At 31.1% G+C, this 12,771-nt stretch overlaps 1 protein-coding gene and 1 long non-coding RNA gene across 2 annotated transcripts; both read left to right on the top strand.

Moving 5' to 3' along the window:
• Positions 1-402: 402 nt before the first annotated feature.
• LOC106360955 (transcription factor TT8-like) lies at positions 403-4,189 on the top strand. The gene is given in 7 exon segments (NM_001315974.1): positions 403-659; positions 764-1,015; positions 1,414-1,510; positions 1,646-1,660; positions 1,778-1,834; positions 2,933-3,176; positions 3,307-4,189. Coding segments are annotated over 7 exon segments (1,566 nt in total). The 5' UTR covers positions 403-522; the 3' UTR covers positions 4,071-4,189.
• A 3,700-nt stretch (positions 4,190-7,889) lies between these two features.
• Positions 7,890-8,850, top strand: LOC125578352. Its single transcript, XR_007316450.1, has 2 exons — positions 7,890-8,236; positions 8,361-8,850. It is a non-coding gene; the product is annotated as an uncharacterized LOC125578352 (long non-coding RNA).
• Positions 8,851-12,771: the final 3,921 nt, after the last annotated feature.

Genomic DNA, 12,771 nt, shown 5'->3' with positions numbered 1-12,771 from the left:
AGTTAGCTATTTTCTCTACTGAAATATGTTATGCTTTTTTCCCAATAAAATATTATAACATATTAAGCAATATGCATTCTGTATTCTTATATTCCAATCAGTGGATGACACGATTATAAGACCATTAGGTTTTTTTATTAATTTCATCTGTATTCTACTTTCTCATCCAACGTCTGGTGGACCAACCAGTCAAAACTCATAAAAGTCAAAACATCTTGAGTTTTTGGTCATGCATTTATACCCATACATAGAATTAATCTACATTAATTTACTTATGTCAGCATGTTACGAAAACATTAAAATGGTATATATATACATACATACATACTTATATATTGAATTAGCCGTGGTCAATTTTAATCAGCATAAAGAATATCTTCCTCTTTCATATCAAACTCCTTCAAAGTTGCACGATCTTACTCTCTTCATTAGAGAGAGAGACAGAGGGGGAGAGAGAGAGGGAGAGGGAGAGAGAGATAGAGATAGAGAGAGGGATAATACAGGTTTTCATCTCGGGGAAAGATGGATGAATTAAGTATCATACCGTTATGGAAAGTGATCGGGGCTGAGAAAGAAGAGATTCAAGGGCTACTTAAGGCGGTGGTGCAATCTGTGGGGTGGACTTATAGTGTCTTCTGGCAACTTTGTCCTCAACGAAGGTTCACTTTCTTTTCATTTTATCCATCTCTCACAGTATATAAAGCAATATAGTAATCTTTATTAATTATAATAAGTAGAAGTGACTAAATGTTAAATCGATTAGGAAATTGATGTGGAGTAGTGGATACTACAACGGCGCAATAAAGACTAGAAAGACAACTCAGCCGGCGGAAGTTACGGCTGAAGAGGCTGCGTCGGAGAGAAGCCAACAGCTCATGGAGCTTTACGAGACGCTTTTTGCTGGAGAATCATCGATGGAAGCGAGGGCTTGCACAGCACTGTCGCCGGAGGATTTGACGGATCCTGAATGGTTTTATGTGCTGTGTTTCACTTACTCTTTCGAACCTCCTTCTGGGTACAACAACTCTCTCTCTGTCTTCAAAGTTTTTTTTTTCTTTTCAAAAAGACTACTCAAAGTTTCTTAATTTGTCTTTTTCATCTGCTCTTAGAGAAGACAAAAATAGTATTGTGTGTTAAATGCGAATCACAAATACTATGGAAGCATTAAAGACAAACTGGGGAGTTTAAGTTACTGAAAGTAGAAATGTATTGAAGTTTGTAAAAACGTACACTTCATTTTGGTGAACCTAATTGGACCGTTGAGATTCTTATTGGTTTGTTTATTGATTATCTAAAGTAGGAGCATATATAGATGATAAATGCATAACAAAGTGTGTTAGTTATCGGTATAATTAATGTTTTTTCTCTATGGAGGAACAAATCAAAATATAATGTGGAAGTATTAATTTGTAGGATGCCAGGAAAAGCGTATGCGAGGAGGAAGCACATATGGCTAAGTGGTGCAAATGAGGTTGACAATAAAATCTTCTCTAGGGCTATTTCTGCAAAGGTTCACATCTTCTACATTCACCACTACACTGTGCATCTACTTCTACTTATTTAGATTTATGCAATTTTATATATCTCATTCTGCAAACTAATTAATTTTATCTTCTTCTTTACTTGAATGCTCTTTCCACATTAGAGTGCCAAAATTCAGGTAAATTTTGCTTTATTAATTAATTATTTAATTTTCGTAGAAATGAAAGGTATCAATTAATAAAGTTATTTTACATATTTGACAATTGTTTTGTGATGAAAAAAAAAAAATAATCAGACAGTGGTTTGCATTCCCGTGCTTGATGGCGTTTTGGAACTAGGCACAACGAACAAGGTGAAAATCTCTATTTCTGTCGGTACCCAAAATGTAGTCGAATATATTCAGCTCATTCTATATGTTACTTAGAGTATCTCCAAAAAGACTATATATGGTAAAGTTTCCAAAATTCTATATTCGAAGTTTCAAGGTATTTTTTTTTCAAAAACAAAATTTCAAATTTAACTTCAAAATTATTTGTAATTTACAATATGATCCTTATACTTATCATAATTAATATAAATACATAAAACTTTTATAAATAACTAGCACATATAAAAAATATTACAATAATATTAATTAATAAATTCTTACACTAAAATATAAAATTATTAACAAAAATACATAATTAAATATTAAATACAAGCAAAATATCACATTAGTCAATAAAATTATTTCTGCAATGCTCCATCTTCGGTTACACAAAATTTGTTTGGAAAATATTCTCGAGCTTCTGGAGGAAATTTACTAGACTATTAGTGTTATTGTAATATTTAAATTTGTGCAATAATTATGTCTTCATGTATTTTTTAAAAAATGTTTTTTATTAAGTTTTTTTTGTAATATTCTTTTTGTGTAATTTTAGTTATAAAATATTATAAATCTTAACTTAAAATTTTTGTTTAATTTTATGCGTAAATTTTGAATTTAAAAAGTAATTTTGAAATATTTATGATATAAAAATGTTTTAAAGATTAATAAGATAAATGAGAAAATATTTAAAAATCATTAATATAATGTGTAATTAATTATAAGAACCAAAATACAAATAAAAAGAAAAAATTCTAAATTTGGAGTTTTGAGTAGTGAACTTCAAATATGAAGTTTCATTCTTTAAAACTCTAAATTCTAAGTTTGAAGTTTTAAAGTTATTTTTTGGAGAGAAAAAACTTTATATTTGAAGTCATAGAGTTTCATTTGGAGATGTTATTAGAGAAAAAAAATATATATATATACAGAAACATCAACCCTTCGCAGTCATATGATAAAAAATATAGTTTTCGATTACATTAAATACACAACCAAATTATGTAAAACTATACAACCTAATGAAAATATGCATAAGCGGGAGAACCAGGGAGATGGATGCATGATATATTGTGTTTGTATGTGAAGGTCAAAGAGAGTGAAGAGTTTGTTGAGCACATAAAGAGTTTCTTCCACAACCACCCGAAGTCAAACACTAAGCCTACTCTTTCTGAACACTTCATCAACGAAGAGCATGAAGAAGACGAAGAAGAAGTAGAAGAAGAAGAAATGACAATGTCAGAAGAGATAAGACTTGGTTCTCCTGATGACGATGACGTCTCCAATCAAAATCTACTCTCTGATTTCCATATAGAAGCAACCAATAGTTTAGGTATACCGTACACACCTTTCTTATTACATTAAATTAGTTAACAATATCATTATAATTAATTTTCTAATAATAAATTTTTTAAACTGGTTCTCATGTCTGGTAATTCTAACATCTATCATTATATAAATAGATACACACATGGACATGATGAATCTAATGGAGGAAGGAGGAAATTATTCTCAGACAGTATCAACACTTCTCATGTCACAACCCACAAGTCTTCTTTCAGATTCAGTTTCCACATCTTCTTACGTTCAATCATCGTTTGTCTCGTGGAGAGTTGAGAATGTCAAAGAGCATCAGCAATATCAGCGAGTGGAGAAAGCGGCGTGGTCATCGTCGCAATGGATGCTCAAACACATAATCTTGAAAGTTCCTTTCCTCCACGACAACACTAAAAATAAGAGGCTACCGCGAGAAGAGCTTAACCATGTGGTGGCCGAGCGACGCAGAAGAGAGAAGCTAAATGAGAGATTCATAACGTTGAGATCATTGGTTCCATTTGTGACCAAGATGGATAAAGTCTCGATCCTTGGAGACACCATTGAATACGTAAACCATCTTTCTAAGAGGATACATGAGCTGGAATCTACTCATCACGAGCCAAACCAAAAGCGGATGCGTATCGGTAAGGGAAGAACTTGGGAAGAGGTGGAGGTTTCCATTATAGAGAGCGATGTTTTGTTAGAGATGAGATGCGAGTACCGAGATGGTTTATTGCTCAACATTCTTCAGGTACTTAAGGAGCTGGGTATAGAGACCACTGCGGTTCACACTGCCTTGAACGACAATCATTTTGAGGCAGAGATAAGGGCGAAAGTGAGAGGGAAGAAACCAACCATTGCTGAGGTTAAAATAGCCATCCATCAAATCATATATAATAATAAACTCTAGTTCCGAGATTCTAACCTTAATGATGCAACTTTAGAGAAGGACATGTGATCGCTTATTTAATTTTAGCGTCGTCTATGCTACATTATCAGTTTTACATATACAAAATATTGTCTATGTTACTATATGGTGTGAATTTAAGTCGAATTAATAAATACAAAAACAAAAATTAGTAATCAAAATTAAAGCAAAAATACCCACTTAGATTATTGTTTTATTAATAGTGTGAGTTAATAAGTAATAATCATTACTTGTATATATATATATATATATACTAGGTCCGATCCGCGCTACGCGCGGGATGTCTATATTTATGTTACGAAAATTTGTATTTTGTTTTGTTGGGTTTGTGGTTTTAAATATATGATTGTTTATGCATATGGCATTTGGAATTTTTATTTTATTTATGTTTTTTAACTAATTAATAATATAGATTACTGAAGTTTAAGAAAATACATTGTAATTTTTTTGACGATAATAGTTTCATCAAGTGATTTTATTAATATATTAGAGTTTATTTTTTTTAGCTTTTTTTTCTTGTTATGACATCTTTTTTGTTTTTTTTTGTTTTGAAAAATAATATGATAAATCGATATATCATACTATCAAATTGGAGTATTAAATGGTGTATGATATATTCAAGTATTAAGACTTTTAGTAAAAAAATCGACTTCGTTGTATCTGTTATTAACATCATATAATATTAGACTAAATAAATATTATTCGGAAACTTTAAATTAAATTTTTCGTATGGCCTAATTACAATAGCCTAATTAAGAAGGCTTACGTGTGTAATGGGCCTTGAACTTAAGACGGTGAAAAACTTTAACAAACCTAAAATCTGTATTTGGAAATAAGGTTGTGTGCGCAGCTATTTTTTCCTTTATCGAGCGACCAACAGTAAAATACGAACACGTATTCTAGGGATTTCTTGTGTGTTTTAAGGTAGTTTATTGTTATACTAGCTGTTTTGTCCACGATGCGGGCTTAAACATTTTCATAAATTTTTGAAAAGTTCTTTGTACACTATTTTTATTATACTAAAATAAATCTTAAAATAACTCAATATTATATTTTTAATTATATAATTAAAAAAATTATTTGATTAATATTTAATTATATAATTTATGTTTTTAACTTTTTACTAAAATACGTTTTCAGATAATAATACAATATATATATATATATATATAAATTATCTTTTTTTAATTATATTTTTAGATTTTTAACAATTCAATATTCTATTTTTAATTATTTAATTAGGAATGTTATTTGATTAATATTTAGTTATATAATATATGTTTTTAACTTTTTGCTAAAATACTTTTTCACATAATAATACAATATATACATAAATTATCTCTGTTTAAATTATATTTTCAGATTTTGGATAATTATTACTATTATTAATTTTAATCAATTATCTAATCAAATAAATTAAAATTTTGTTTTTATTTTATAATTTATTTATACATTTTATTCATTAAGGGTATAAACGATATTAACTCCTCTAACTTTTAACGTGAAAGATTGATTCTAAAAATTTACTTTAAAATAACTCAATATTATATTTTTAATTATATAATTAAAAAAATTAAAAAAATTTATTTGACTAATATTTAATTATATAATTTATGTTTTTAACTTTTTACTAAAATACTTTTTCAGATAACAATACAATATATATAAAAATTATCTTTTTTTAATTATATTTTAAAATTTTGGATAATTCAATATTCTATTTTTAATTATATAATTAAGAATTTTATTTGATTAATATTTAGTTATATAATTTATGTTTTTAACTTTTTACGAAAAGACTTTTTCAGATAACAATATAATATATACATAAATTATCTCTCTTTATATTATATTTTTAGATTTTGGATAATTCTTACTGTTATTAATTTTAATCAATTATCTAATCAAATAAATTAAAATTTCGCTTTTATTTTTTAATTTATTTATACTTTTTATTCATTAAAGGTATAAACGATATTAACCAGTCTAACTTTTAACGTTAGAGCTCGATTCTAAAAATTTAATTTGCAAATAATAGTATAGATTTGATTAATATTTAGTTATATAATTTATGTTTTTAACTTTTTTATTAAAAGACTTGTTCAGATAACAATACAATATATACAGAAATTATCTCTGTTTAAACTATATTTTCAGATTTTGGATAATTCTTACTATTATTAATTTTAATCAATTATCTAATCAAATAAATTAAAATTTTGTTTTTATTTTTTAATTTATTTATATTTTTTATTCATTAAGGGTATAAATCAGTCTAACTTTTAATGTCAGAACTCAATTCTAAAAATTTACTTCGCAAATAATAGTATAGATGTCTTGTTGAACTTTATTTTGTGATATAAATTTACATAGCTTGATATAGTATATATATAAATTTATCGTCAATTATATATGAAAAAATGTTTATAAGATATTACTTATATTGCTCATACTTTTATAGATCCAATAAGTTTATGTAGTTCAGATATATTATATATAAGTTAATCGTTAATTTTGTATGACAAAAAAGTTTGGAAGATATTGTAAAATAAGTAAACGTTTATTTAAGAGTTTGGCTAATTAAATATATTATATACGATTGTCAGTACATATTATTTTACTGTAACATATTTTAAGTAAATCATTTAGATAATTTTTGATCAATTAAATTATTCATTAAACTTGATATTGATTCATTTGTGTCAAATTAAGTTAGAAGTTTCATAATTGTATTTGGATAGTTTCTTTCCCATATATGTGTTACTTTGTGAAGATATTTAGCTATAGAAATTATTTTTGGAAATTGATATAACAAAAAAAGAAACTATTTTGTGACCAAAAGCTTAAAAATCTGATATCCAACTAGATAATAGAATTAACTTAAACTCCTAAACAGAATTACTGCAGCTTCCTCACTTTTTATGGCGCACACATTGTGGTAACTGAGAGGTTGTATTGGAGTTGGATAAGGACAAATCCGTTTCTGTCCAGACACAGGTGAATTATATGAATCAAAATTCAGCAACATCTTCCATGAGCTTACGGTGAACTGAAAGCCCTTTCTAAAAAAAAATTATCAACTAAAACGGGCACTCCAAATTATTAGCAAAAATCCCAGAAGGTGACACAGTATATGACATCAGCTCCTCTAAGAAAAAATATCGTACCTCGAACAACAGTGTATACCTGCTAGTAATTGTTTTTTCTAACAACTCCTGCCAGTAATTGTTAATATCTGAATTTACCAACTCTCATAAGATAAATATGGTTAGCAGATTTTTAAAAGGGAATTTACGGTCTATATACACGAAAACTTTCAATATTAGATGTATAGCCAAAGCCACTGTGGAGCCAACTTCTAGCGTGTCCCAAATGTGAAATGCCAAATCTCCTATAGGCTCCTAGAGTCTCCTATACCCCTATTTCATAATTCTTTTTTTGATCAAAATCTAAACTCTCAAATCAAATCCTTTCCGGTTATCAAAACTAAACCCTAACCTCCCCCCCCTATGAATTAGTGAACCCATGGGCAAATATTTAAATTCTATACCTTTCAAATTCAAAAAAATATATTTTAAAATCGTTTTTAATCATATTTTGATGATTTTTTCGAAAATATGGAAAACAACGTTTTTGGATTTTTGAAATATTTTTATCAAATTGTATAAATCAAATAAAAAAATATTAACATTTCCATTTTAATTTTATGATTTTTCGTTTGACATATAAAATTAAAAGAATAAAATGGTCCTTTTGAGATTGTATTATGAGATATAGAGACATGAGAGGAGATGATTCCTGTGTACTTTTGATAATGGCCAGATTGCCCTTATTGTATTTTGCAGACAATAACCGATAAAACCTGTTACCTCTTTAGCCATCTGATCTCTCTCTCCTTTTCTTTTCTCGTTCAGTTTCTCTTTTTATTTTATCTTTTTGTTGAAAGTTCTTTTCTCTTCTTTCTGATAAACTGTAACTTTCTCAAAAAAAAAAACTTCCTCATATATGTTTTCAGAAGCGTTTTCTACTCTTTTTTTTCTGTTCTGTTTACAGAACAGCAGGAGAAAAACAAAACTTGATTTTTTGGGGGTTTGATTTTTTTTTCAGAAAAATCAGAACAATGATTTTGTTGTGAGTTATCTCTATAGGTAACGGGGTTTTACTCTCATTTTTAAAAGAAGAATTATGTTGTGATTTCTCTCTCTCTCTCTCTCTCTCTCTCTCTCTCTCTCTCTCTCTCTTTTTCATCTGATTTTTTGTTCTTGGTAACAGCGGTTGTCGTGAGCAAGAGGAGACGTCTCGAGATCGCATCCGTCTCGACCCGTCGTCACCGGTCTCGAGCTTGCCCCCGTCACCACCGGTCTCGAGCTTGCCCCCGTCACCACCGGTCTCGAGCTTGCCCCCGGTGGTCTCGAACTCGTCCCCCTCTTCATCGCTATCGCTGGTACTGGGGATGGAGACAGAACAGAGGAAGACATCGAGAAGAAAGGCAAAGGAGGAAGGAGGAGGCGGCAGCAAAGAGATTAGGTTTAGGGTTAATTAGGTTTTGGTTAATTAGGTTTAGGTTAATTATGTTTTGGTTAATTAGATTTTGGTTAGGTTTCTTCGTTATTTGAAGTACACCAAAATTATCGAGTTTGTTTACAGATATCCAACATGTCTAATCTCGCATAACAAAATGATGTTCTTGGCTATTACAAATTTTAGCCGGATTATTTTTGTAATATCAGGATAAAATCTAACACGTCCATATTGCTTCGCCTTTATAGTAACTTAATTCGACCCTATGAGTATTATCTGGTTGTAATATACATTACAGATACAAAAAAGAAATTCTGGTTATAACCATTATAATCATGATTTTCTATGTATTATTTGTTTACAATGTGCATTCATATAAATATATTGCAATACCAAAAGACCAATCCAAAATTTATATATGACTTATTCAAATAGTCATAACTCATAACCAACAATTTAGGGTTAGAATTAAGGGTTTAGTGTTTAGTGTTTTGATTTAAAGTTTAGGATTTATCCAAAGATTTATGGTTTACCTAAAGGTTTAGGATTTAACTTAGGGCTTAGGATTTATGGTTTAGGGTTTAGTGTTTTACTGACGGCGTTAAAATATTGTAAAAAAATTACAATTAGTAATTTAAAAAAAAAATACAATATAAATTGACAATATTTTGTTTGTTTTTTCAAAGATATTGAGTATGAAATATTTTTTTTCAAAAGGAAACAAAATAACTAAAATTTGCCAAATTATTTTATGTTTTAGAATAAAAAAAAATAGTAGTGCTTGCAAAAAAAAATTTAAAGAATGTTTTTAATCTTAATGAATAGTTATTTTGGTAAAAAGATTTTATTAATACCAAACTTATAATATTTGTTATATGGATTAACTGAGATTATGATTTTGGGGTTAGTGATAAATTTGTTAACTAATTTGTGAAGGGTGTTACATTTCTGTATAATTTGTTAACTAATTTAGGGCAATTGTTGGAAATCAGATACTTTTGGGGGAAAAACACTAACATCGTCAGCAAAATACTAAACTTTAAATTCTAAACATTAAACTCTAAATCCTTGGATATGTTGAACTGAAGAGGAGATAGAGCTTGTACATTAATAGGGCAAACTCTAGAAGATGTCCAAAAGAGTTCAATCAAGCTTCAAAAGTGTTCTGAAGTATCTATCTTGTGAAGTCAAGTCTAGAAGAGACTTAGACTGATCATGTGAAGTGTTTGGAGGAGTTAGAGAGAAGATGGCCTCAGGTGTAAAGATAGGGCGAATCAAGAAAAGGTCCATGGTAAGTGATCTTCTCCCTCTTCTAAAAGTAGAACGCGATAAGATTGGGGCTGCACCTTATGACGACTGCCTACGTACCCTTGTTGAAGGGATCAAGCCTTTCGTAGTTTGTCTTGGAGTTAAGGTTCTTATGACTAGTTTTCCAGCGAGACCTTTACGGTCTAGTTTTTATGTAGAGGTTATCAGGCGTGTTGCTACCGATGGCATTTTATATGGGTGTAGAAGGAAGACTACAAGTTGTCATCTAACTCTGTTTGAACTGATATATCCGTGACCTGTTTCGAGAGTTCTCCGCAGTGTGTAAACTTGCGGGATTTCTGAAGACGCTCGAATATTGGCAAAGAGAGAAATTTTGGGATCTCATACCAGGGTGTTTGATACTATGCCTAGAGATGTTAGAGACCAGTGCGTTGGGTTTAGGGCAAGACCTAGGTTTACTCCTGGTTTTAGAGGGTGCAATGACTAATTTGACTTACATATCCCGTTTCAATTTCATCCTGATTCCATACCGATTTAAAGTTCGCGATAGGTTCTCGGCTTATATGACTTGTATGGTTGGAACCGAACATCTCTCCAAGGACAATTTTTAAGCCTCCTGGAAGTGCTGACCAAAAATTTTGGGTTTCTTTTATAGCGCTATTATCTTTGTATCGGATGTACAAGAGTCATCTCTACGAGATGGTTATGTCTGTTTAGGACGTTAAGAGTTTGTTGTGATCAGCAACAAACTTAATGGTAAAAATTACCATTTTGAGTCTTCACGAAGGATATGTTTTGAGAAGATGTTAGTGCGTATGACTGTCTGGTCTTCCAAGAAGGTGTTTTTATCGAGGAAGGAAATTTCTTCGAAGAATGAATCTTCAGGCGTCTGCGACGTCTCGCGATGCTGAAGATTCGTTATTCTTTCGTATACCGCGTTTCGTGCTTGAAATGTCCGCGGGCTTGAAGATGTTTCGTGATGTTGCAAGGGTTTAGTCTTAAACATGCGTTTGAGAAACATTCTGGTTTGACTACGGATGTTCACAGCCAAAATTGTTGTTCCTGTTTGGATGCTAATAATTTGATTTGCGATCGAGGAATTAGGACTGAGGTGTCGCATAAGTTTGTCCATGGGAAGAAGCGTTTTCGTTCATAGTGCTTTGTGAAGTGTTGGTCTTCCGAGATCTATTTCGTGCATTTTTAGGATGTTTCGTATAACTCTAGAAGCTTTGTTACAAATTTTTTCTTACATGCCGTGTATTGTGGGTAAAACGTTGTGGGCTTAAAGTGAATTATGGAGCGTATTGAACTTGGTAAATTTTCGAAAAGTTTAGATTTTCCGTTAACCGTTTGGTTGCTAGGACTGAGTTTCGTTACGAAGAATTTATCATATGATTTCCGACTGTGGGCTATACGATAATTGTTCTCTTAATAGTCAAACGACATTTTTAGACAAATTGTAGATTGTCGTGTTTAGTTGTTAAGTGATGGAGCGTTGGTTTCTCAAATAGTTTGGCTTGGCGAGAAGGATGTGTTCACTCAGATAGCCAAGGATGTTGTAGGTCAAGGATTAGACCATGGTACTTTAACATTTAAGGTCATGTTTGTTTACAATCGTCCTTTAAAGGTGATGGCAAATATTGGTTTGGACCTTTAGTGGAAGGCGTAATTGACCGATGGCCAAAAAGCGCTTGTCGAGATTGATAGGCCAAGTTTGTCGTGGTTATCCTTGCTATTATGGCAGATAGTCGTAGAAAACGATTCTCCGCTCTAGGTTTCAGTTATACGACGAATATTTCGTATAATGTGACATATAGTCTTATGACAATCGAGTCTTTTTGTCTGAGGAAGATGAAGCCCAAGAGGTTTGCTATACAAGACATACTTCTTGATAAGGCCTGTTATGTTAACTTTAGAAAGTTTCTTCGTAAGACTTGGTCTGATTGTAGGAAGGATTTTTCGTATAAGTAATGGGGACCGGTTTTACGAAGGTTGTAAATCGGTGATACGTATACATATGTCAAAGTAGCGTTGTTTCCGCGGGTTTTACAAGAAATGTTTCTGCTGTGATTTCGATCTTAGGTGAAAGTTGCTTGGAGTTACTCATGGATTGTTACCAAAGTTTATTTCATTACGATCTAGTCGCAGAACATTTTTTATAGGTTTTTTACGCGGATTCTCATGACACATTCGTTTCTGGAACGAATTGGTCAACCAGAGGGGGATCTAGTTAACCATCGGGAGGAAAATGTTCCTTTTAATGTGCACGATGCTACATCTATTCTCGAGTTTTCTTCGTCGCAAATGTTTTTGATGCTTTTCCGTGACTCACTTGGTAGAACGGAAAATTGAAAGAAATGCTTTGGTGATTGAAGATTTCTCGTAGAAAATTTTAAATGAAAATGGCTTTCTAAAGCCGGAAAAAGGTTCAATACTTTGGCTAATCGTCGAGTTTCAGTTTGATATTGATACATGTTTTCTGTATGCATGATTGCGACAAGAAATGATGTATAGTCTTTGAGATTATGTTTGTGATCGTCTGGATATGTTGCTAGCGTTTAGACGAATTTTAGATTGTCGTTTGCCTATTTTGGGACGATTTGCTTTGACAAAATCGTTTTCTTGACGATTTGCAAAAGTTTTTTGAAGTTTGGGAGTATACGTGTATAGTATACGAACCTACTCCTTTTTTTTTTACGGAAGAAAACGGTTGAACCGATACTTTTAAGGGTTGTGTACGTTTCTTCTTCTGAGGTTTGGAATGATCGATAATCCGGGATGATTTAAAGACGACGCTTGGACTGTGATTTGGTTGTTTCCATGTTGACGATTTGGAATATGTCGGTTCCGAGAAAATTGCCAGAAACGAATCGGTTTTAAAACGACGTTGATG

The sequence above is a fragment of the Brassica napus genome, chromosome A9 (genome assembly GCF_020379485.1).
Source record: "Brassica napus cultivar Da-Ae chromosome A9, Da-Ae, whole genome shotgun sequence".
Classification (NCBI taxonomy): Eukaryota; Viridiplantae; Streptophyta; class Magnoliopsida; order Brassicales; family Brassicaceae; genus Brassica; species Brassica napus.
Note: the sequence above shows the minus strand (reverse complement) of the source record. Positions and strands in the feature narration are given on the sequence as shown.